Here is a 26,719-nt window from a genome sequence, read left to right as displayed (position 1 = left end):
TACACAACATCATTACTATAAAAAACTTATGTATAAATAATGAATTGTTTCTATTTCTAAAGAGTTACTATGTTCATGGCTTAAAAAAAATTCCCATTTGAACTCAGTATTTTGCATATAATTGACTGTGACTGATTTAGGAGTGTTTCAAGCAGTATTCTGATTTGGAAGTGGTAATGGGGGAAGCTGATTCCTTTTTTATACGCCTTTGGATAGTCTCATACCTGTTGGGTGCCTCTTGTAGGCCAGGCATTGGACATTGCGCTTTGTGCTAAGGTGTATAAATTAAATATTTTGTTATGCTTAGTCTCAGTAAGTATTTAGGAAGAGACTTGTGATCCCTATTGTCAATATTTTCGCTCATTTGTCCTAAGGATACTCTTGTAATATGTTCTCAGAAACAATAATAGATTTATTGATTTGGGAATTGAGTCATACAAGTATATGCATTTGTTAAAACTTATTGATTGGTACACATGAGATTTGGGTATTTCACTGAAATTAAATTTTACCTCTTCCCCAAAGGAACTGTACCTTATTTGGTTCTTAATGTTTATTATAAATTAATATTTTTAAACTCTAATATTTTTAAACTCTAATAACTGATATGGATACTGAAGAGTTTAACTGTACTGATGCACGGAACTTACTTTGAATTGCATGAAAAAATAAGATGGGTTGTGCTGGATTGAGAGATGTGACAAAGCACATGTACAAAATGTGAACAGTTGTAGATCTAGGTTGTATGTGGATATTTACTAGTCATTTGACATTTCTATGTGATTGGAAATTTTAATAATAGAACATTGGGGAAAAATCAGTAATAAGGCTCTATGTGAGGAAGTTAAAGCACAGTCTCTCAAATAATCTTTCTGGCTTAAAAATCTCAACTCTGTTTCTTCCTAGCTGTATGACTCCAGGAAATTCCCTTAATTTCAATTGGGTCATTTGCTAAATAGAAATAGTGAATACGCTCAGCACAAATCTTATTTTTCAGTAAGGTCCTAGCAAACACTGTGATTATGATTTCATAGAGTAAAGGAAGTGATGATTATGAATGAATGACCGTATGCTGAGGGCCTGCTATGTGCCTGGTACTGGTCATTTTCAGGAGAATGAGGCGATTTTGTTTTGCATCATGCTGTGTCGTCCTTCGGTAGAAACTTTCATACTGGAGGCGGTGTAAGGGGTGTGATTAGCAAAACTGGAGAGTGGCTTCATTAGGTTTGACAGAACCTCTCCCTGGCTTCATGGATCCCCCTTGCTGTAGCATCTCCTTTGAACTCCAAGGGCCTTCAGAGGAGAGGTGGCATCTGCTTTGTTAGACTTGGTAGCATTCCCAAGTCAGTGTTAATTTAGTTGATTCGTGAAAATTGTTCCCTTTGCATAAGGCTAGGACTTCTTCTTTTCTGGAGTTATTCTGTTTTTAGCTTTTTGGACAGGTATCCTGGGAAATTCTTCTAGGGTAGCAAGATCTGCCCCCTCCCCACAGTCAAATCATGTTTATGCATTATGACAGACTGTTCCACCTCCTGCTGGGAGGCAGTGAGAAAGGGTCAGGAACCTGGAAGAGGCTGCAGCTGGATTTAAGGGCACCAGTGCTTGAGGACGAAGGAGAGTATTTCAGGTAATTCTATAGATGTATTGTTTACTTCTGGATGTCCATGCTGCTGAAAACTAAAGTAGAAAACAGAGTAAAACACTATGTGTTCAGGGAGTATCTTAGTTCGTTCTGGCTGCTGTAAGGAAATACCAGAGACTGGGTGGCCTATAAACAACAGAAATTTGTTTCTCATAGCTTTAGGGGCTGGGAAGTCTAAGACCAAGGCTGATGCAGTGTCTGAGGCGAGCCTGCTTTCTCATTAACACATATTGCCTTCTAGCTGTGTCCTCACATGGTGGAAGGGATGAGGGAACTCTCTGGGGTCCCATTTAGAAGGGCACTAATCCCATGCAGGAGGGCTGTGCCCCCACCTCCCAATACTATCACCTGGGGGTTAGGATATCAACTTATGAATTTTGGGGTACAAGAGACCCAAACATTTAGACCATAGCAGAGAATGTGGGGGTATAGAAAAAACATTAGCCATATTAGCAAGGTGTCTGTGGATAGGAGGAATAGACTTACATGCTAGCTTTCCAGCTGTGATGATGCAATATGAATCTTTTTTGTTTGTTTATTTTTTGGGACGGAGTCTCACTCTGTAACCCAGGCTGGAGTGCAGTGGTACAATCTCAGCTTGCTGCAACCTCTGCCTCCCCGGTTCCAGCAATTCTCCTGCCTCAGCCTCCCAAGTAGCTGGGATTACAGGTGCCTGCCACCATGCTCAGCTAATTTTATTTGTTTGTTTTGAGACAGAGTCTTACTCTGTGGCCCAGGCTGGAGCGCAGTGGCACAATCTCGGCTCGCTGCAACCTCCACCTCCCCGGTTCCAGCTATTCTTCTGCCTCAGTCTCCCGAGTAGCTGGGATTATAGGCGTGTGCTACCACGCCCAGCTGATTTTTGTATTTTTAGTAGAGACGGGGTTTCACCATGTTGGCCAGGCTGGTCTCGAACTCCTGGCCTCAAGTGATCCACCTGCCTTGGCCTCCCAAAGTGCTGGGATTACAGGTGTGAGCCACCCTGCCGGGCCTGAAATATGAATCATTAGTGCAAATTTCTTGTAATGATTGGAATTTCAAAGGGTATCCTCCTATAGGACTGCTTGGTTCATATGAAACAGGACTTGATTTCTGTGCCACACTAATACCATTGGAGAACTACTTAAAAGCTGCCAAATTTTATTTCAGTTTTACCAGATATGGATGCTAGCTCTTAAGTATTTTCCTGTGCTGTCTTGGGTGGTATAATTCCAAACTCAAGTCAAAAAATTTTGTATTCTTTTACTCCAAGAAGTAAAATTTATACCAGCTTGTTAATTCCCTCATTTCCCATTTATAACACTTGGCCTGACTTCCCCCAGTATGAATTCTAGCTCAAGCCAGGCATTGAAAAATAAGATGCAGAAAGTCCCAGAAGAGATTTGAATGCTCACATATAATCAGAAATGGCGTTTTGAAAACAGTCCAAGAAAGTAGGTTCAGGTTTTATGGCTTCTGTGGTTAGGTGTAGCACATTGATAATGAGTGTTCCAATTCACAGGGATTTAAGTGGATACATTCTTATTTGGGAGTGGTTCTGAGGGAGAGTGTAATGGAGGGTAGAATTTGAAGTAAATGCGGATCTCTCTGGCTGCTGGAACTGAAATTAGTTATCTGAGATATAGTCAAACATGCAAATTAAATAACTTGGAAGTATTGCAGGGAAGCAGGTGAGAAAAGGAAGAATGAAAAGGAGACAGGAAAGGAGGGAGGGAGGGAGAAAGGAAGAAAGCATGAGGCAGGGAAGGAGAGAAGGAGGAAACCAAAGAAAGTGGCATAAAGAGAAAAGGAAATAGCTATTTCTCAGGCCTTCACAACCCTTGAAAGCCAAATATAAACTCTTCCAAGTTCATTGATACTGCTCAGTTTCATCCTCCAGGATGTAATCTAAAGTCCCCTCTGTGTTTAACATTCAAGCAATAGACTTAGATTTCAAAAACAATGAATGCATCAAGACAGGCAATAAAAGAGCAAGACATTGCAATTTAAAACTCAGTGCAATTTGCAAGCAGCATAACAGTTATGCTGGACCTCAGTAGATGTGTGTATCATGGGAAAGTGGTTCTGAGATCTTTCATCTCTCTTGGGGTAGGTCATTCCTGACTTCTGCTTAACTCCAGCATGTCATTGACCACTTTACAAACTTTAAAATTGAAGACAAATGCCTCCTGGATTCCTTTTTATGGCAACAACATCAAGCTGTTGTCTGGAATTCTGTATCTCTAGCATTTGGAATTAAGGCAGATTTAAAGTATGGAATATGTGTTTCTTTGTAGGATGGGAGGAGGGGAGCGTATACTTTATTATTGTTGCTACTAAATAATGCTTAGTATGAATCTCACTGACCCCTTGAGGAACTTTTATAGGAGAGTTAGCTTACCTGATAGGGGGCTGTTTTAAGAGGAACTTTTATAGGAGAGTTAGCTTACCTGGCTGGGGGCTGTTTTATCTGAGAGTTAGCTTACCTGGTTGGGAGCTGTTTTAAGACTGGCATGATAAAATTATTAGAGCTCTTAAAAGTATTTGGGGTAAAATATCTAAATTTAACAAAGATGATCAATGTATTTTCTATTTCTGTGCTGTTCTTGAACATAGGGAAATAAACTTTAATCTGTAGAAGTTTTCTGAATATCTGAAATAGCAAATTTGAATGATTTATAGTGCGGGATCCTGGCATGATTTGCTGCTTTATTTGAAGTGGTGCTATAATGATTTCTAGTTTAAACAGCAAACCATGAAAGCCAAACAGAAATAAATAGAAAAGCAAAGTAGCCTTTTTTAGTTGTTTTTCCCTCCATGTCCTTGCTCTCCAGTCCCATCTTCCTAGAAGTCTCACAGCTCTTCCTCATGACGTTGGCCAAGTACTCTTCTCTTTATAGCTATATTGGTCCATTGTCACACTGCTTCCCTGAGACTAGTAATTTATAAAGGAAAGAGGTTTGATTGACTCACAGTTCCGCGTGGCTGGGGAGGCCTCAGGAAACTTACAATCATGGTGGAAGGGGAAGGGGAAGCAAGCACTTTCTTCACAAGCTGGGAGGAGAGAAAGAGAGTGAAGTGGGGAGTGCCACTTTTAAACCGTCATATCTTGTAAGAACTTACTCACTTTCATGAGAACAGCATGGAGGAAATCATCCCCATGATCCAATCACCTCCCACTAGGTCCCTCCCTTCACAACAGGGGATTACAATTTGAGATGACATTTGGGTGGGGACACAGAGCCAAACCATATCAATAGTTCTTTCCTCTTTTTTCCTTCTCAGCTTTACTTGACACCATTTCCCCTTCCTAATTTGCTTCTTAATGCTTATTATAAATTAAAAATTTTCAGTGATTTGTTTGTGTCTATTTCTTCCAGTCAATTTTAAGTTTACGAAAGGCAATGACCATGACATTTTAAAAAATTTTTGAATTCCCATAGAATAAGTAAGTGCTCACTAATATTTTTAAAGGGCAAAACATTTTCCTGCCACTCCCAATTTTCTTGCGTGACTCTTTAGGAGGTCATGTTATAAGGTATTCAGCCATGTGTCCTTAAGATATCTTCTAGAGGCTTCCTCAAATATAAACACCCTGACCCCATGTGGTAAAATGGTAAAGGCTGATACAGAAATGAGTATTTAAATATTCAGGACAAACTACTATGAATAACTGCCCACATTTAATTCACAGTTTTTAAACTCTTTTTATTTTTCTAACACATAATTGCAAAATAATTAAGTCAACATAGAAAAGATATAATGTTGTACCCATAATACTACTCCCTAGCCACTTAAGGTAACCTCAGTTAATAGTTTTGTTGTTGCTCATTTATTTATTTGTTTTTGAGACAGGGTCTCACTCTGTTGCCCACACTAGAGTGCAGTGACATAATCACGGCTCACTGCAGCCCCAGCCTCCTGGGCTCAAGGGATCCTCCCACCTCAGCCTCCCGAGTAGCTTGGACTACAGGTGTGCCACTATGCCAGGCTAATTTTTGTACTTTTTGTAGGGACAGGGTTTCACCATGTTGCCCAGGCTTGTCTCGAACTCCTGGGCTCAAGCAACCCACCTGTCTCAGCCTCCCAAATCAACCCACCTGCCTCGGCCTCCCAAAGTGGCTTACAGGCATGAGCCACCACACCCAACCTTGGTTATTTAGATTTTATTACGACTATGTAACTATTTACAAGTGTATTTTTTTAAAAATGCTAGTCATTAAGGTCAGCTTAAAGCTTAGTTTGTGCATGGGCATTTTCTGACATTTACACTTAAAAATATACTTAATTTATCCAGTAGTCATTCTGGAGCAGGTTGTTGAATTTCCATATAGTTGTGCGATTTTGAGTGAGTTTCTTACTCCTGAGTTCTAATTTGATTGCACTGTGTCCTGAGACACTGTTATGATTTCCATTCTTTTGCATTTGCTGAGGAATGTTTTACTTCCAATTATGTGGTCAGTTTTGGAATAAGTACAATGTGGTGGTGAGAAGAATGTATATTCTGTTGATTGGGGGTGGAGAGTTCTGTAGATGTCTATTAGGTCTGCTTGGTCCAAAGCTGAGTTCAAGTCCTGAATATCCTTGTTAATTTTCTGTCTCATTGACCTAATATTGACAGTGGGATGTTAAAGTCTCCCACTATTATTGTGTGGGAGTCCAAGTCTCTTTGTAGGTCTCTAAGCATTTGCTTTATGAATCTGGGTGCTCTTGTATTGGGTGCATATATATTTAGGATGGTTAGCTCTTCTTGTTGCATTGATCCCTTTATCATTATGTAATGCCCTTCTTTGTCTCTTTTGATCTTTGTTAGTTTAAAGTCTGTTTTACCCGAGACTAGGATTGCAACCCCTGCTTTTGTTTGCTTACCATTTGCTTGGTAAATATTCCTCCATCCCTTTATTTTGAGCCTATTTGCACGTGAGATGGGTCTCCTGAATACAGCACACTGATGGGTCTTGACTCTTTATCCAGTGTGCCAGCCTGTGTCTTCTAATTGGGGCATTTACCTCATTTACATTTAAGGTTAATATTGTTATGTGTGAATTTGATCCTGTTGTTATGATGCTAGCTGGTTATTTTGCCCATTAGTTGATGCAGTTTCTTCATAGTGTTGATGTTCTTTACAATTTGGTATGTTTTTGCAGTGGCTGTTCCGGGTTTTTGCTTTCCATATTTAGTGCTTCCTTCAGGAGCTCTTGTAAGGCAGGCCTGGTGGTAACAAAATCTCTCAGCATTTACTTCCCTGTAAAGGATTTTATTTCTCCTTCGTTTATGAAACTTAGTTTGGCTGGATATGAAATTCTGGGTTGAAAATTCTTTTCTTTAAGAATGTTGAGGGCTGGGCATGGTGGCTCACGCCTGTAATCCCAGCACTTTGGGAGGCTGAGGTGGGTGGATCACCTGAGGTTGGGAGTTTGAGACCAACCTGACCTACATGGAGAAACCCCGTCTCTACTAAAAAATACAAAATTAGCCAGGTGTGGTGGTGCATTCCTGTAATCCCAGCTCAGCTACTTGGGAGGCTGAGGCAGGAGAATTGCTTGAACCCGGGAGGTGGAGGTTGTGGCCAGCCAAGATTGTACCATTGCACTCCAGCCTGGGCAACAAGAGCAAAACTCCATCTCAAAAAAAAAAAAAAAAAAAAAGAAAAAGAATGTTGAATATTGGCCTCTCTGTTCTAGCTTACAGGGTTTCTGCAGAGAGATCCACTGTTAGTCTGATGGGCTTCTCTTTGTGGGTAACCCGACTTTTCTCTCTGGCTGCCCTTAACATTTTTTCCTTCATTTCAACCTTGGTGAATCTGACAATTATGTGTCTTGGGGTTGCTCTTCTCAAGGAGTATCTTTGTGGTGTTCTCTGTATTTCTTGAATTTGAATTTTGGCCTGCCTTGCTAGGTTGGGAAAGTATTCCTGGATAACATCCTGAAGAGTGTTTTCCAACTTGGTTCCATTCTCCCTGTCAGTTTCAGGTACACCAATCAAACGTAGGTTTGGTCTTTTTATGTAGTCCCATATTTTTTGGAGGCTTTGTTTGTTCCTTTTCACTCTTTTTTCTGTAATCTTCATTGAGTTGATCTTCAATCTCTGATATCCTTTCTTCCACTTGATCGATCTAGCTATTGATACTTGTGTATCCTTCAGCTCCATTAGGTCATTTATGTTCTTCTCAAAACTGGTTATTCTAGTTAGCAATTCATCTAACCTTTTCTCAAGGTTCTTAGCTTCTTTGCACTGGGTTATAACATGCTTCTTTAGTTCAGAGGAGTTTGTTAATACCCACCTTCTGAAACCTACTTCTGTCAATTCGTCAAACTCATTCTTCATCCAGTTTTTTTCCCTTGGTGGCAAGGAGTTGTGATCCTTTGAAGGAAAAGAGGTGTTCTGGTTTTTGGAATTTTCAGCCTTTTTGTACTGGTTCTTCCTTATCTTCGTGGATTTATCTAACTTTGGTCTTTGATGTTGGTTCACCTTTGGATGGGATTTCTGAGTGGATGTCCCTGTTGTTGATGTTTATACTATTCCTTTCTGTTTGTCAGTTTTTCTTCTAACAGTCAGTCCCCTCTGCTACAGTCTACAGTTCTGCTGGAATTTGCTGGCGGTCCACTACAGAACCTGTTTGCCTGAGTATCACTAGTGGAGGATGCAGAACAGCAAAGACTGCTGTGTGTTCCTTCCTCTGGAAGCTTTGTCCCAGAGGGGCACCCACCAGATGCCAGCCGGAGCTCTCCTGTATGAGGTGTCTGTCGACCCCTGCTGGAGGTGTCTCCCAGTAAGGGGGCACGGGGATCAGGGACCCACTAGAGGAGGCAGTCTGTCCCTTAGCAGAGCTCCAGCACTGTGCTGGGAGATCCACTGCTCTCTTCAGAGCTGGGAGGCAGGAACTTTTAAGTTTGCTGAAGCTGTGCCCACAGCCGCCCCTTCTGGCAGGTGCTCTATCCCAGGGAGATGGGAGTTTGATCTATAAGTCCCTGACTGGGGCTGCTGCCTTGCTTTCAGAGATGCCCTGCCCAGAGAGGAGAAATCTAGACAGGCAGTCTGGCTACAGTGACTTTGCCACGCTGCGGTGGGCTCTGCCCAGTCAGAACTTCCAAGCAGCTTTGTTTATACTACTAGGGGAAAACCACCTACTCAAGCCTCAGTAATGGCAGATGCCCCTCCTCCCACCAAGCACCCCAGGTGGACTTCAGACTGATGTGCTGGCGGTGTGAATTTCAAGCCAGTGGATAAATAAGTTCTTTGAAACCAGTGAGAACAAAGACACAACGTACCAGAATTTCTGGGACACAGCTAAGGCAGTGAGTGTTTAGAGAGAAATTTATAGCACTAAATGCCCACAGGAGAAAGCAAGAAAGAGCTAAAATCGACACCCTAACATCACAATTAAAAGAACTAGAGAAGCAACAGCAAACAAATTCAAAAGCAAGCAGAAGACAAGAAATAACTAAGATCAGAGCAGAACTGAAGGAGATGGAGACACGAAAAGCCCTTAAAAAAATCAATGAATCCGGGAGCTGTTTTTTTTGAAAAGGCTAACAAAATAGATAGTCTGCTAGCCAGACTAATAAAAAAAGAGAGAAGAATCAAATAGTCACAATAAAAAATGATAAAGGGGATATCACCACTGATCCCACAGAAATACAAACTAAAGTCAGAGAATACTATAAACACCTCTATGCAAATAAACTAGAAAGTCTGGAAGAAATGGATGAATTCCTGGACACATACACCTTCCCATGACTAAACCAGGAAGAACTTGAATCCCTGAATATACCAATAACAAGTTCTGAAATTGAGGCAGTAATTAATAGCCTACCAACCAAAAAAAGCCTAGGACAAGATGGATTCATAGCTGACTTCTGCCAGAGGTACAAAGAGGAGCTGGTACCATTCCTTCTGAAACTATTCCAAACAATAGAAAAGGAGGGACTCGTCCCTAACTCATTTTATGATGCCAGCATCATCCTGATACCAAAACCTGGCAGAGACACAACAAAAAAAGAAAATTTCAGGCCAACATCCCTGATGAACATCGATGCTAAAATCCTCAATAAAATACTGGCAAACCGAATTCAGCAGCACAACAAAAAGCTTATCCACCACGATGAAGTAGGCTTCATCCCTGGGATGCCAAGCTGGTTCAACATACACAAATCAATTAACATAATCCGTCACATAAACAGAACCAAAGACAAAAACCACATGATTATCTCAATAGATGCAGAAAAGGCCTTTGATAAAAATCAACACCGGTTCGTGCTAAAAACTCTCAATAAACTAGGTATTGATGGAACATATCTCAAAATAATAAGATCTGTTTATGAAAAACCCACAGCCAAAATCATATTGAATGGGCAAAAGCAGGAAGCATTTCCTTTGAAAATTGGCACAAGACAAGGATGCCCTCTCTCACCACTCCTATTCAACATAGTATTAAAAGATGTGGCCAGGACAATCAGGCAAGAGAAGGAAATAAAAGGTATTCAAATAGGAAGAGAGGAAGTCAGATTGTCTCTGTTTGCAGATGACATGATTGTATATTTAGAAAACCCCATCGTCTCTGCCCAAAATTCCCTTAAGCTGATAAGGAACTTCAGCGAAGTCTCAGGATACAAAGTCAATGTGCAAAAATCACAAGCATTCCTATACACCATTAAGAGACAAAGAGCCAAATCATGAGTAAACTCACATTCACAATTGCTACAAAGGGAATAAAATACCTAGATATACAACTACAAGGTTTGTGAAGGACCTCTTCAAGGAGGACTACAAACCACTGCTCAAGGAAATAAGAGAGGATACAAACAAATGGAAAAACATTCCATGCTCATGGATAGGAAGAATCAATATTGTGAAAATGGCCATACTGCCCGAAGTAATTTATAGATTGAATGCTATCCCCATGAAGCTACCATTGACTTTCTTCAGAGAATTAGTAAAAACTACTTTAACTTTCATATGGAACCAAGAAAGGGCCCCTAAAACAAAGACAATCCTAAGCAAAAAGAACAAAGCTGAAGGCATCACTCTACCTGACTTCAAACTGCACTACAAGGCTACAGGAACCAAAACAGCATGGTACTGGTACTAAAACAGAGATATAGACCAACAGAGGCCTCCGAAATAACACCACACATCTACAACCATCTGATTTTTGACAAACCTGACAAATACAAACAATGGGGAAAGAATTCCCTGTTCCTAAAGGGTGTTGGGAAAACTGGTTAGCCATATGCAGAAAACTGAAACTGGACCCCTTCCTTACACCTTACACAAAAATTAACTCAAGATGGAGTAAAGACTTAAACATAAGACCTAAAACAATCAAAACCCTACAAGAAAGCCTAGGCAATACCATTCAGGACATAGGCATGGGCAGAGACTTCATGACTAAAACGCCAAAGCAATAGCAACAAAAGCCAAAATTGAAAAATGGGCTCTAATTAAACTAAAGAGCTTCTGTACAGCAAAAGAAACTACCATCCGAGTGAACAGGCAACCTACAGAGTGGGAGAAAAATTTTTGCAGTCTATCCATCTGACAAAGGGCTAATATCCAGAATCTGCAAGGAACTTAAACAAATTTACAAGAAAGAAGAAAACAAACCCATCAAAAAGTGGGTGAAGGATATGAACAGACACTTCTCAAAAGAAGATGTTTATGTGGCCAACAAGCATGAAAAAAAGCTTATTATCACTGGTCTTTAGAGAAATGCAAATCAAAACCACAATGAGATATCATCTCACGCCAGTTAGAATGGCAACCATTAAAAAGTCAGGAAATAATAGATGCTGGAGAGGATGTGGAGAAATAGGAACACTTTTACACTGTTGATGGGAGTGTAAATTAGTTCAACCATTGTAGAAGAGAGTGTGGCGATTCCTCAAGGATCTAGAACTAGAAATTGCCATTTGACCAAGCAATCCCATTACTGGGCGTATACCCAAAGGATTATAAATCATTCTACTATATAGACACATGCACATGTATGTTTATTTCGGCACTGTTCACAATAGCAAAGACTTGGAACCAACCCAAATGCCCATCAGTGATAGACTGAATAAAGAAAATGTGGCACATATAAATTATGGAATACTATGCAGCCATAAAAAAGGATGAGTTCATGTCCTTTTCAGGGACATGGATGAAGCTGGAAACAATCATTCTCAGCAAAGTAACACAGGAACAGTAAACCACACAGTGCATGTACTCACTCATAAGTGGGAGTTGAGCAATGAGAACACGTGGACACAGGGAGGGGAACATCACACACTGGGGCCTGTCGGTGGGTTGGGGGTAGGGGAGGGTCTGAGAGGGGAACGGATTTAAATAACAGAAATAACAGAAAATTAGGAGAAATATCTAAGGTAGATGACTGGTTGATGGGTGCAGCAAACCACCATTGCTCATGTATACCTATGTAACAAACCAGCAGGTTCTGCATATATATCCCAGAACCTAAAGTATAATTTTAAAAAGTATACTTAATTATTGTTAATGACTGTACATATGGTGTTTTATTGTTTCATTATTTGGATACATAAAATTTATTTTCCCAATAGTGTCGAAATGTTGGTGGACATTTGGATTATTTCTAGTTTTTTCACTATTATAACTACATTGCAATGAAAATCTTTAGTTCTCTTGTCAATTTTCATGGAAGTAGGATTGCGCTATCAAAGGATTTTTTGTGAGCCCTAAGCAGATGGCCCTCCTATTTGCCTTCAAAGATTCCAGGTACTTTTTAACTGTTGTGCATTTTTCAGCTGTATGAAATAAGTTGCCCAGCCTGAATCCTTGATTTGTACTGGGCTCAGGAGTCTGTGAGAGGGAGTTTGATTGCAGTCTGCATTGACTCTCTGGAGAATGAGTTCCTCTAAATTGCAGAACAGGTTGGAAAGGTGAAGGGTTCCTGACGGATGATGTGTCTGAATGAGAAGAAGACGACTGGGCAGCAGGGCTTGGTGATTTGCAGGCACAGAGGTCTCAGGTTTAGTGTGAAAACTGGCAGGAGTATGGTCCAGAGACCATAGGCAGTGAATGATGGCAGTGAACAGACAGCAGGGCAAAGATTCTGGACAGTAGTTGTGATTGCCTATGAGGGCGCCTATCACCAATGGAGGAGGGTCTGAGAGAGGAACAGATTTAAATAACAGAAAATAAGGAAAATACAAGATTTCTATTCAAGAAGGTGGATGATCTCTGAAATTAGTAATATTGCTGTAAAAGTGAAACGAACATCTTTAAATATAGGTGCAGCCAGACAGTGTATATATTGCATACATTTTAAATTTCATGGTCATTCCAATTGGCTCTGAAAATGAAACCTTCATGAGTTTATGTTCCACCAGCAGGATATGAGTGTGTGCACACCAAGAGCTGTTCTGGCTGTTGCCACCTTTTGTTCTTCCCTTCCTCATCACTGGTTATGGTCGACGAGAGAATCCCCTTAATGTCAAGTAGCCTTCAATAATATGCAACTAAAGGAGAGGTGGATTCTCAAGCAACTCAGAAACGTTTCAGAGCTGTTCATTTTCAACCCGCAACACTTGTGGGCTCTGCTGTCAGATGTTATAGCTATCAGGTGTGATGACTTGTACTGTGTCACCTTGTTTAGCTGGAACTACGTTTTCCAGAATCCCCTTCCCTGTGTAGTTTTGGGTTCGAGTTGACTAAAAGAGGAGTTTGCACAGAATTTGTGATTACTCCCTGCAGTTCATTGTGATTAGGTAGTGACAGACAGATGTGGAGATGTTAGCAAGAGGCTCCAGCCTTTTCTTGCTCTTCTCTGCATTGTGTCCAGCTGTTTGTCCCAAGTGCTGATCCTGCTGAGCCATATGGACCCAGGCCCATCCTGAGATGCTTGCTTGGTGTCTTAGTCTATTTAGTGTTGCTGTAAAAGAGTACCTGAGGATGGGTAATTCGTTTATTTATTTATTTTTAAATTTAATTTTCTTTTATTTTAAGTTCCAGGTAAGCTATTCATAAGGGATCGTCTCCCGTGACCCAAGCACCTCCCATTAGGCCTGTCCTCCAATACTGGAGGTCAGATTTCAATGAGAGATTTTGTGGGGACAAGCATCCAAACTGTAGCACTTGGCAGCAAGTCCCAAGTCCTTTTCCCCAGCTCCTCCTTTGCCATCCAGTTCTCCATCTGGAGGTGCTGATTCCTCTGCTTGGCTGGCTGGGGACTCCTAGGACCCTCCAACCTCACTTTTAGACCTGCCTTTTCTCAGCTCCTCTTGTAAGTGTGCAAGCTTCGATTCCTATAATAAATCCCTTGTCTATAAGTCATAGTAGTTCTGCCTCCTTAATTGAACCCTGGCTGACTCACATCTTTGGTTTGAAAATCAGGGGGAAACATGATTTTTTTATAGCTAGTTTTCCTTAACTTCCTTTAAATACATACACATAATACAGTAGAAATACTTTCGGCTTTCATAAATGCTTTTCATCTTCCATGACTGTTTCCAGCACCTCTTGAAATTACAAGTGTTACACAGGTATTTTTACTGTCAATGTATATCATAATAGGATTGCTTTGTCCTGTAATTAATCAGTAGAGATTTCTTCTGGAAGTTTGTTCTTTTGAAGAAACTTGTATTTTTCTGAAAAACTGTCATTTCTTCAAGTGGCTTCATTTGCAAAAGATTTGTTTAATGTCCTGTGGTTTCATTCTTACAATGTTAGAAATTCTTTAATTAGTTACAGGTGTTGAATGAGGTCACATGGGCATTTTTTTTTTTTTTTTGCCATCAGTGTTAGGGAGTTCTGTCCTAAGGCTTTTGTGTAGAAATATATCTTTTAATATAATTGACACAATGTAAGATTGGCTTACTAGTATTAAACTACATGAAAAGAGCAAGATTGTATCTTTTACTGAGAATAGTAAGATGTTACAACTGAACTGGGTTTTTCTAGAGATAATTTTTATTTACCTTTAAAAATTTTATCACCAACAAAATGTGTATTAACAGTTATGAAAGCAATAAGTAAGATTAGTGACAAGATCAGAGGAGTAGCCTAATTTATATTACAGATTTTAATGTGGCCCATAATATAGTAATAAATATACAATATTTTTAAGAGTATGGCAAATATGAAAAAACTGTGATTTAATAAACTTTAGGAATTTTTATAGGAACTAAAATTAAAATTATTCCATCGAAAGCATAAATACATTTTGTGTTAAGATATTATCATTTTTAAATAATCAAACTCTTCAAAATGGCATTATCATGCCCCCACAGTATCCAAAGAAAGGATTTTTTTTCATAATATGGAATCATATTCAAAGGGAAATTTTAGATTTAAAACTTACATGAAAGCCTTATCAGTTAAGAATTTCTTGATTTGAAATAATATCTCTCTGGATAACTTCCTATTTGTATCATAAAATCCTTGTCCTGGAGATGGTTCTATTTCTGTCTTGTACTTATACTTGAAAGTGGCTGTTTTAGACATATACGATTCAAATCTCTGATGGGCAGCAGTCTACTGGAGAGCCATGTATCTCCAGTCTCATTCAGTCAAATGATGTGACCAATGGTGAAATGGTTTATTCTAATGTGCTGTATGTTTGAAACTCTCTGTCCCAAATTTGAAAAGTCCATGTCAGACATGTTGAAAGCTGAAATAATTATTTCAGTCTCAAAGATGCCTTTTGACATATGGAGAATTATTACAGTATCATCTTATTCCCATTGACCCAGTTACAACTTGAGGAAATATGTGTCATTCTATAGTTGATATCATAGTAATGATTGAGGATTGGTAACTCTCTATTTTTATGTTTGGGTTCTGAAGTCGTAACGCAAACATAGAAGTGAGCTCATTTCCTTTGAGAAATTGGCACCAAGGCCTCTAACTTATCTCTATATAATTGTATATTCTTTATTAAAGTTCATCTTTACACAATATCTTTTGACTCGTCTCTTGCCTTCCACTTTGCCTTCTCCTTGCCTTCTGGTAATAGGTAAATCTGAAATTCTGAAATACAATTTAACTTTCTCAATTAGGAATTCTATCAACTCTCATGGAAGGTGATTGCCATGCTACATATTACACGACGCAATTGTGCTGAGAACTGGATATTCCAATTTTGCTCCAGTCAGTGAACCACAGAAATCAGTTTCTGCAAGTCCAATATTATTGACTCCAAATAGATGATCATTGTAGTAGTCATCTCATTGCAGTATCAGTGATACATTTAGCATTTAGGAAAGTATTATATTTTAGAAAAGAGCAATGCTGAATAAAAACCAGCTCAGTAACACAAATAGTTGAGTCATCACTGAACTGTTTTTAAAAAATAGTTGAAAATAACTTACTTTTGTCAATATATTTGATTAACATTTCAGACATTTACTATGATTCCTATTATGGCTCTGAAATATGTCTTGTGAGCATTACTTTGTGTAAATATGTTTTCAGAAAGCCATCTCTAAGAAAATTAAGTGAACCACATTTTACAAAGCTTGCTTAATTAAAAATGTGTATTCTATTTAGATTATGCTTTTCTTAATGAATTGATTTTTTTCCCTTTAGACCTACTGCTTCCAAGAATGTTTATTATCTAGCATGTGACTATTGGGGATCTATAAAAATTGGTATAAAACTGCATTATAATTATAATAACACTTGTAAAGAATGAAAAGAAAACATTTGTAAAAGCATTGTTATAATTCAGCTAATAGAGTAAAAAAAGACCACAGAGTAAGGTTTTGCTTAGACTTTTTAAATCGCTCTAAATATTGTTCTCTTAAGTGATACTGTGTTTGAGAGTCTTGCATATTTATAAGTTTGTCAGATATGTCTTACAGTGTTTTCTACTAAAATATATGTAAATTCTAATAAACTGGTTCCTATTAAACTGAGTGAAAACCTAGCCATGAGTACTGGTTATTTTCAGAAACTCACTAAGAAAGGAACAAAATTTAGTGAAGACGTTGCATACTTAGGCTACTGCGTATAAAAATAGCAATTAAGAGCAAAGACTTTGGAGTTATCCAGACCCAAGTTATACCAACTCAGAGTCCAATAATATAATTATCAATGTCTAGGTTGTTGTCTACTTCTATATAAAATCTATTTTATGCCTGTAATCCTAGCACTTTGGGAGGCTGAGGTGGGCAGATTGCCTGAGCTCAGGAGTTTGAGACCAGCCGGAGCAACATGGGAAACCTCATCTCTGCTAAAAATACAAAAAATTAGCTGGGCATGGTGGCATGTGCCTGTAACCCCAGCTACTCAGAAGGCTGAGGCAGGAGAACCGCTTGAACCCGGGAGGCAGAGGTTGCAGTGGGCCAAGATCACACCACTGCACTCCAGCCTGGGTGACAAAGTGAGACTCTGTCTAAAACAAAAAACAAAAATAAAACCCCAACACCTATTAGAGTTAATTTCTTCCTCTGTCCTTTTAGCTTGTTTTTCTAAAGGATGGTTAAGTCGTCTTATTCAGACAAAAATTGCATTTCATATATGGGATTTTTTTTTCTTTTCTAATACCGTTCAGGATTGGGGCAAGAGGCAATGTTAAATAAAAACAGAAATTTGAGTTTTGGGAGAGATCAGATCTTTAAATAAATGGAAACAGTGACATTTAGTACATGTGAATCAATTTGGTAAATACTGAATGAAGAGACGAGTTACTGTTGAGTGGGATTTGTCATCTTAATTTTCAGCACCTTGAGTAAATAAGCCTTGAATTAAATTACTTCATGAGAGTTTTTCTCAAGATGAGAAAAACTTGCTTTATTTTGAGCTGCTGACTTGCTGACTTACTATATTGATTTAGCACTTGAGATGTAATCCGAAGAGATGATTTTAGTGAACTCATTTTTGGCCTGGGGTGTATGTTGCAGATGTGCGTAGGTTGTTGTCTTTTTCTATTTGTCCTGATCTGTGGTTTCAGAGTCTCTGAACTGGTTGCTTGTTCTACCAACTGTTTTGCATGGAATACTTTTGACTGGAGGTCAAATAGCGACACGTTTAATTGACAACATTTCATTGAGGATACAACTCTTTCTGTGTCTTGATGGTTAGTGACTAAAGCTGATCTAATCAAGCCTATGTAGTGCCAGTTAACAATGCCCAATTAGGTATTCTCTCTGGCTTTCAAGTTTTGCTGCTGGAAAGCTCAGAGAGGAAAGCATCTCTTCAGGATGACAAGGATATGAAAAATGATAATGGCAATGGAATGCCAGTTATGTAAAGAATTTGAAGTGATCACAATTAAAAATTTGAGTAGACAGCAAAAGGCATTTTTTCCACTTGATGTCTTCCAAAGAAAAATAGGAAATGTCTTCCTGTGTGCCATTTTTTCTTAATTGCTGAAAATTATTATAATGTTGATAGCTATCATATTTTGACTTTAAAAAAATGTGCCAGGCACTTTACTGTATTTCGTTTATTCTTCACATCATCCTTACACTGTAGACTTCTTTAATATGACTGCTTTACGGAAGGGCATGCTACTTTTACCTTTCTGAATCTCAGTTGTTTCTTCTCTACAAAGAAATTGATAGGTGGAGTTGGAGATTTTAACCAGGTCTGTTTAACTCCGATATCCTTGCTCTTACTACTGTTCTTGCAGTAAGCTAAATATGCAATGTATTCATTTTACTTGGTTGCTTTCCTTGTGAGTTTCTGACAATTAATTTGTCTTCTACTCAGCTTGATGGAAACCAGTTTATTATAAGACAGGGCTTGACCAATGTTGTGATGGTTCGTATCCAGGGCAGAAATTATTGCCAGAGGGTACACAGGACAGCCTTCTAAGAAAAAACTGTGTTTGCTTCTGAGAAGAAGGTGGGCTTCAGCTTTCTGAGTGTAAGCAAATATAGGAGACAAGAAGACTAACCAATGAAGACAGTGAAGGAGCCTCAATGGTGTGACATCGGCTGGCTGAATGCCTTCTGTAAAATACTTCTGTAGCTCCCCATTGCCTTGATGATAAAACCTTCCACAGCTCTTTCCGTTTGAACCTTTACCTGCTTGCCTGTGGGTAACAATGATGATGACAGTGACAGTAATAGCTGAAATAACCAAACTTCATGGAGCGCTTGTTAGTTTTTTGGTTTAGCCATCTCTGTAATGATTCCTTTCATTCTTTACAATATACAAAGGTAATAAATGAACTAACTGGCCGAGGCAATAGTTTTTCATTAATCACAAGTTTTCAGGCTCTGGGATAAAGCATTCATGTGTGTTCATTTAATTTTTAAAACAACCCTTGTCATCACTTCACAGTTGAATAAACCGAGTTTCAGAGACATTAAGTAACTTGCCTAATGTCACACAGCTGGGTGAGGGATGAAGGCCAGATCGAAACCTGGGTTTGCAGATTCTAAATCTGGTATACTGAACCAGAATACTCTCATGGCCTTATAGGGGATCAGTTGGGTTCTGTGATTTTAAATAAAGATGACTCACAAACAGAGGATCTCAGCTGTGGTCTGCAGTTGTGTGCTATTTGGTTTATTAAGCATATTTGATTTGGAGGCAGTTTTTTGTTTGTTTTTGTTTTGTTTTGTTTTGGTGGTTGGGGAGGGGAGCTACCCTGTTTGCTAAAGGCCCCATTTGTCACTGGGCTACTTCATGCACCCAACTTCCCTGCAAGGGAAGATATTTGTGTTAATAACTCTCGTCTAAAAAGTCAAGATTAGAGAGTCCTTTCATTCGTGGAGTGTGATGAGAAACAAAGATTCCACAACCACTTTCCCCCAGGATATTTTGTTACCTTGCCAATGATTTTAAAATATTGCTTGCTTTTAGTTTTAATCCATTTCCTCCTCCCTTTCCCAACCCTATCAATATATAGAACAACTGCTCAGAAAACTGTTGGTTTCCAATAATGCAGTTATTAACTATGACCTTTGTGTCTTGTCTTTAAACCTTCCCCCACATAATCCGGTCTTCCCTTTGACATCCCTGATGGTTAGCTCCTCTTACTGGCCAACTGGTGCCTCTGCCACATGGGAGTGCCATTACACAGTAAAATTAATACCTCCTTCCAGGATTTATTTAGCTTCTTCTGACACACTCAAAAGAGCAAGGGAACACGTGTCTTGCTTTCCCTTGGGAAGGTCAAGTATTAGATGATTAAACTGGTAGGAAGCATTTGAATATCCTCAGTCAACAAGCTTTGTATTTAGGCTCATAGATGTTTTTTTGAAGTTCTTCATTGCATTTATTTTCAAAGTTAGTTTGAGAGAGCTTTTACCAGTTACTTGGAAGTTATGTGCCATTATTGCTTTCCTTATTGCTTAAAAAACAAAACGAGAATTTAAAATCAGCTACCAACTCTGGATTTTTCTTTTTCAGATGCAAAAGAAATTGTTTTAAAAGCCCAGATCTTAGCTGGAGGAAGAGGAAAAGGTGTCTTCAATAGTGGTTTGAAAGGAGGTGTTCATTTAACAAAAGAGTAAGTCTGGAGGTTGTTATTCCTTGTCTTTTGGCCAAGCAGTTATGGAAGATCTTGCTCAAGATTGAAAGGCACACTGAGGGTGGTTGTGGTGGGGTAGGAGCGGGCCAAAGCAACTAGAAGAAACTGAAATCATAGGTAGAGGGCTCTGGCAGTGCCCTAGTTTTCCTTCTGCCCCCACAAAATGATTTTTCTTACTAATTGGTGAAAACTTGACAGTCCTTCTGTCCTAAACAATCAATGATTCATCATAAATGTTGGAAATGATACCACTTCCAACTGAAATGCTACTTCCATAATGTCACTCCTCTATTCAAGAACCTGAAGGGGCTCCCCATTACCAGTGGCATCTGGGGTACCTCCCCTCTGATAGTCCAAGCCTTCCTTTATTTGAGCCTGTCTTTTCAGCTTCATCTCTTGCATCTCCTAGCACTGAACACTTTCCTCTCCTCCCTGTTCCTGTCACACACCTTTTTACTATTTACTTTGATCTTCACCCTCTTCCTTTCCCTCTCATTGTTCAATATCTCCCCAGTTTTCCACTGTCGGATCTTCAGTCGACCCTTATCTGAATCTGGTGTGCATTTCAGCATTCTCTCTTTACTATGACTGTAACTTTTTTGGGTGAAGAGGTCACAAAGCATCTTTTGTTTCATTTATTCATTCATGAACTCACTTTTATTTTGCTCTCAGTGAGCCTCTAGTACAGTGCTAAACACGCAGCACATAAGCAGAAAGACTCATGGATTTTGTGAGGGTGAAGGTGAACCCTTTGCAGTGTAGACGTGAGGCTCTGTGTAAGGACTCTGATTTAAATGATTTTCAACAAACATTCATTTTCTGCTTGTTTTCTCTTTCTCTTAGCCCTAATGTTGTGGGACAGCTGGCTGAACAGATGATTGGGTACAATCTAGCGACAAAACAAACTCCAAAAGAAGGTGTGAAAGTTAACAAGGTAATATGGATGCTTTGGGTCATTTTCTATATATGTGTTAAAAAATAGAAAAGAAAACCATCCTTCAGTTTTTGACAGAATCTAATGAAGTACTGCTCTTTGGCAGTGTGCCATTTTATTTTTTAAAGCTCATCTAATCTGTTTAGTAAGTAGTATGTCTTGGAGGAGAAATAAAAAGGGCTCTATGATAGTAATATTATTTATTGTCATTAGCATTTAGCAAAAAGTGGGTGAGGGTGAGTGACCGAGCAATGGCTTTCCCTCTGAGAACACAGATGCATTCTATTTAGTTGAGAAGTGCTTGCTGTGACAGCCTTATACTCAGTGAGGGACATTCGCTGCTCCCACACAGTGGCCCTCAACCCCAGGCGTGTCTGTCAGAATTACCTATTGTGGTTGTTTTTCTAAATGCCCCATTCCTTATTTTAGGATGACTATAATTTTGAGCCATTTTTATTGCTGGGGGTATATCGCATTAGGAAGGTCAGCTGAAGTACCCAAGTATGTATAGCATGTGGACACACACCCCTCATCCACACATAGAAAATAAAGCCCAGAGGAAAGTGGCCTGCCTCAGTCATGAAATTGTGAGTGGTGGAGCTGAGACCAGAACCTAACTCTCCCTCCTGCCAGTCTACCTTTCACCATCCCTTTTGTGTATCCAGACACTAGAACTAGCTACCTGGGTTGCAGAATCCAGTGCAAAATAAAAAGGCAGGGACCCGTGTTAAAATTTCGAGACAGCTATAGCTAAACATTAAATCCCTTTACAACTACACAGATCATATGTGTCAGCCCTGAAAAGCATCCATGGTTAGAAGATCCTGTCCTAACAGCGAATTAGGGTCCCGCATTTTGGGGTGGCAGCTGTCTGCTCTGTTGACATAGCGTCACAGATTAGTGGTCTCTACCAATGTACCATGCTGCAGGACACTGCAGTGGTGACATCCTGTTTTTACTTTTCAGGGAGAGTTTTGTGGAAAACTCTTAAGTTGTTGTATTTATCAGTATTTAGTTCCATTTTCTTTTATTAATTTTTGTGGGTACATAGTAGGTGTATATATTCATAAGGTACATGAGATGTTTTGATATAGGCATACAATGTGTAATAATCCTGTTACAGTCCTTTTTCTTGCTGTGTAGCAATCTATGATATGGATGTACCTACCACAGTTTGTTTAACCATCATCTGTTGAAAGACATCTGGGTTGGTTCGTTTTTGGCTATTACAAATAAAGCCACTCTAGACATTCATGAACAGATTTTTGGTATAAATATAAATCTTCATTTTGGGGGATAATTGTTGGGTTATGTGGAAGTTGTATAATTAGTTCTTTTAAGAAACTGATGAATGTTTTCCAGCATGGCTGTTCCATTTTACATTGCCATCAGCAATGTGTAAGTGGTCAGGGTTCTCCACATTCTAGCCCGCATTTGGTGGTGGTGGTATTATTTTAGCCATTCTTATGGGTGTGTAGTGATATTTCATTGTGATTTTAATTTGCATTTCCCTAATGGCTAAAGATGTTGAACATCTTTTCATGTGCTTATTTGCCATCTGTAGATTGTGGTTGGTGAATTGTCTGTTCATGGATGCTGTGGTCTGAATGCTCCCTCCAAAATGCATGTTGAAATTTAATCCCCATTGTGGTTTGCATTAAGAGGCAGAGCCTTTTGGGAAGTGATTAGTCATGAAGGCTCTGCCCTCATGAATGGATTAGTGCAGGCTTGTCCAACCCACGGCCCACAGGCCACAGGCATCCCAGGATGGCTTTGAAAGTGGCACAAGACAGATTTGTAACCTTTCTAAACATTATGAGATTTTTTTTTTTGCAATTTTAGTTTCTTACCTCAGCTATTGTTAGTGTTAGTGTATTTTATGTGCGGCCCAAGACAATCCTTCTTATTCCAGTGTGGCCCAGGGAAGCCAAAATATTGGACATCCCTGGTAGTGCTTTATAAAAGGGCTGAAGGGAACTAGCTTAGACCTGTTTTGCATTTCCACTTTCTGCCATGTGAGGATGAAACAAGAAAGGCCGTATCACTAAATGGTGGTGCACTGATCTTGGACTTCCCAGCCTCCAGAACTGTGAAACAATATATTTTTGTACTTTATAAATGACCAAATCTCAGGTATTTTGTAACAGCAGCATGAAGAGACAAAGCAAATTTCTTTTGGCCATTTTCTAATTAGATTATGTTTTTACTATTGAGTTTTGAGTTATTCTAGGTACTAGTCCACTGTTGGATATGTGCTTTGTAAGTATTATCTGTTACACTATATAACATACATATTCATTTTTTCAACAGGGTCATTTGCAGGGCAAAAGTGTTTAATTTTGATGAAGTCCAATATGTCAATATTTCCTTTATGGATTATACCTTTTTAGTATCAGGTCTAAGTCCTCTTTACGTTGCCCTACATAATAAAAATTTTCTCATATTTTTTCTAGATGTTTTATAGTTTTATGTTTTATATTTAGGTTTGTGATCCATTTTGAGTTGACTTTTGAATAAGTTGTGAGACTTAGGTCAAGGTTATTTTTTAAGGGACAAAAGGGCTATGATATTCAATTACTCCTGCACCATTTTTTGAAAAGGCTTATCTTTTCTCCATTGAATTGCTTTTACATCTTTGTCAAAATTCAGCTGGACATCTTTCTTTGGGTCTGTTTTGGGGTTCTCTGTTTTGTTCCATTGATCTTTGTGGCTGTCCCTCCACCAATACGACAGAGTCTTAATTACTGTATTTATCTAAATTCTGAAATTGAGTAGAATAACTCTTGTCACTTTATTCTTCTTTTCCAAAACAGTTTTACCTGTTCTAGTTCCTATGCCTTTTTATGTACAATCTAGAACAATTTTATCTTTATGAAAAAATCTTGCTGAGATTTTGATAGGAATCTTATTAAACCTGTATACGAATTTGGAGGGAATTGGTTTTTTTGTTATGTTAAGCCTTGCAACCCATGAATATGATATGTCTCTCCTTTTTTTAGGTCTCCTTTGATTTACTGCATCAGCATTGTATTGTTTTCAGCATATACGTTTGGTATATGTTTTGTCAGACTTACACATACATTATTCTCTTTTAAAGCAATTACAAGTGGCATTGGATTCTTAATTTCAGTGTCCAACATGCTCATTGTTAATTGGTGTTGATTTCTTTTTAAATGCTTGGTGAAGTTCCCTAGTGAAACCATGTGAGCCTGGAGATTTCTTTGTCTGTGCCTGTTAATGTTTTTGGGTTGCTGGCTTCTCTAGCACCCAACATCCTGCCTGAGATTTATGAGGCCAAAGAAAACACAGGAGACTCACTACCATGCACTTCCTTGGACCTCAAGCTCCCTAGCTAGTCTCTCTTCTCTCTATAACTTTCAGAGTCACCTTAAGTTTTATGTATATATATGTCCAAGGTTTTTATTTGTACTTAGCGGGAAGAATAGGGAAAAATATGTCTACTCCATCTTCTCAAAAGTAGAAGTCCCCAGATTATAGAACCTTTTGATTCTAAATTTATTTCAGAAGCTATTTAAACACATACACACATTTATGCACATCAGATATTTGTTTTCTAAGTCTGTGCCAATGTGTTATGTATTCCTGGAGCTAGTACTAGTGCCTGTGAGACAGTGCTACTCATCATGCGGTCCAGGATTCAGTACCAATAGTGGTTACTGCTCTGTAATCAACTTAAAATTCGAGAATGTACTTTTAATCTTCTCTGTTCATGGGTGTGTTACAAATAGTTTGTACGGTAGCACTCATCTCCTGACCACAATTCCAGTAGCATGATATTTTTAAGAAAACAGATTCAGCGGTAGATAGGTCAAAGAAAGTTAAAAAGCTTTCTATACTGGTGGACTCCACAAAGACGATGTGTCAACATATTCTTTGTGTAACTCACAGGTGAAGCTCTTTTGAAATGTTTCTAATGGAGTTGCTCAGGGATGAGTGTTTGTGGATTCCATTTAGATTTCTCTGTAACACTTCCTAAAATACTCTGTCATCCTCGGTCATTTGGAAGACATGACGATGTCAACAAACTGTTCTTTGTTGTATAAAATTTCTTGAATTATCTCTTGATAATTATCATTTTCCTGGTGACATTTTCTTAAAGAGTCATACATTATTCCTATGAAGCAAGAGCTGTTTCAGACAGCAGCTGGGCTTCACAAATAGAAATTTGGTGGAATACAGAGCACGTCTGTCAACATTTTTGAAGATTAAGAATAGGACTCTTGAATGACATTTATCCTAAAAAGTTATAATTTTGTGTTGCCTCTAAGAATAACTACTGAAAGTCATTAAGTATTATTCTCTAAACTAACTCTGCATTAGAAAATGAACAGTATTATGCCAGTAGACCTAAAAGCATATACCAAACACACTCCTCATTTTGTATTTTGTGCCAATCAAATTTCTTAAAACAGCTTTCTCTTCTAGAGAAAGTTTTAGAAGAAATGATTATCTTAATTTCTTAAAACGTTTGTATTAATGTTGATGCTTAGAAAGGCAGACTTTATGTTATTTCTATAAACGACAAGTTGTTACTGTATTTTATAAGGAAAGAATAGGGCTAAGTATTTTTGCTTCAAATATTGTCCTACCCCTCAATCAGAAATTCTGAAAGAATTGACGGTTTCAAGCAACCTGAAGACTGAGAGAATTAGGCACTGACTGATGGTTTGACCTTCATTGTTGGTGAGAACAACCAACTTGAAATCAGAATGGTTCTGTGCTAATTCTAACACCATGTGCTGAGAAGTAGTTTTTATATACTTATGAACTTCCATTTCTGATAAATCAATATGAAGAGCTATATATTTTATTTTTAACTAATGGTAAATTCAACAAAAGTTTGAAAAAGAGGAGTTCTGTATTCATTCCATTATAGCTTTTTAGATCATTATATATTTATCCCATTTCATGTGACCTAAAACTTAAGTGTTTTTGTGGTATCTGAGTAGTTAAAATCTAATGCTACTTAATCTGTAACTTTTTTTTGTGGAACCCATCACTAAACTACTTGTAAGAAAAGCAATGTGGCCAGGTGCGTTGGCTCACACTTGTAATCCGAGCACTTTGGAGGCCGAGGTGGGCGAATCACGAGGTCAGGAGATTGAGACCACGGTGAAACCCCGTCTCTACTAAAAATACAAAAAATTAGGCCAGGCGCGGTGGCTCATGCCTGTAATCCCAGCACTTTGGGAGGCCGAGGCGGGCAGATCACGAGGTCAGGAGATCGAGACCATCCTGGCTAACATGGTGAAACCCCATCTCCACTAAAAAATACAAAAAAATTAGCCGGGTGTGGTGGCGGGCGCCTGTAGTCCCAGCTACTTGGGAGGCTGAGGCAGGAGAATGGCATAAATCCGGTAGGCAGAGCTTGCAGTGAGCCGAGATCGCGCCACTGCACTCCAGCCTGGGCGACAGAGCAAGACTCTGTCTCAACAAAAAAAAAAAAAAAAAAAAAAGAAAAGCAATGTTAGTGCTTTCATTGTTTTCACATCTATTACTGATTATTTATGGGATTGTTTTTATATTCTTTAAACATCCAAGATATCTTTCACTGTTCTTGTTAGGTGCATAAGTTGGAACAACCTCTCTCAAGCACTTTGACAGTACTTATCAACATTTTAAATATTCACAGTTTAAAACCTAGACATTTCACTTTTAGGATACTTATCTACAGGGATACTAAAAGAAATGAACAAAG

General features: G+C 38.8%; 1 protein-coding gene across 14 annotated transcripts in view; it reads left to right on the top strand.

Annotated features, from left to right (window-relative positions):
• Nucleotides 1-26,719, top strand: part of SUCLG2 (succinate-CoA ligase GDP-forming subunit beta) — a 426,327-nt gene that overhangs the window by 114,896 nt on the left and 284,712 nt on the right. For all 14 annotated transcript variants that reach the window (XR_010155641.1, XR_010155638.1, XR_010155640.1 and 11 more), the window contains exons 3-4: nucleotides 19,946-20,045; nucleotides 20,910-21,000. Coding sequence is in view for 10 of the 14 variants with exons in the window: in XM_063806902.1 (XP_063662972.1) it covers nucleotides 19,946-20,045; nucleotides 20,910-21,000 (191 nt within the window). In the remaining 4 variants the exon portion in view is untranslated. The remainder of the gene's footprint in view (nucleotides 1-19,945; nucleotides 20,046-20,909; nucleotides 21,001-26,719) is intronic.

The sequence above is a fragment of the Pan troglodytes genome, chromosome 2 (genome assembly GCF_028858775.2).
Source record: "Pan troglodytes isolate AG18354 chromosome 2, NHGRI_mPanTro3-v2.0_pri, whole genome shotgun sequence".
NCBI lineage: Eukaryota > Metazoa > Chordata > Mammalia > Primates > Hominidae > Pan > Pan troglodytes.
This window is presented reverse-complemented; position numbering and strand designations above follow the sequence as displayed.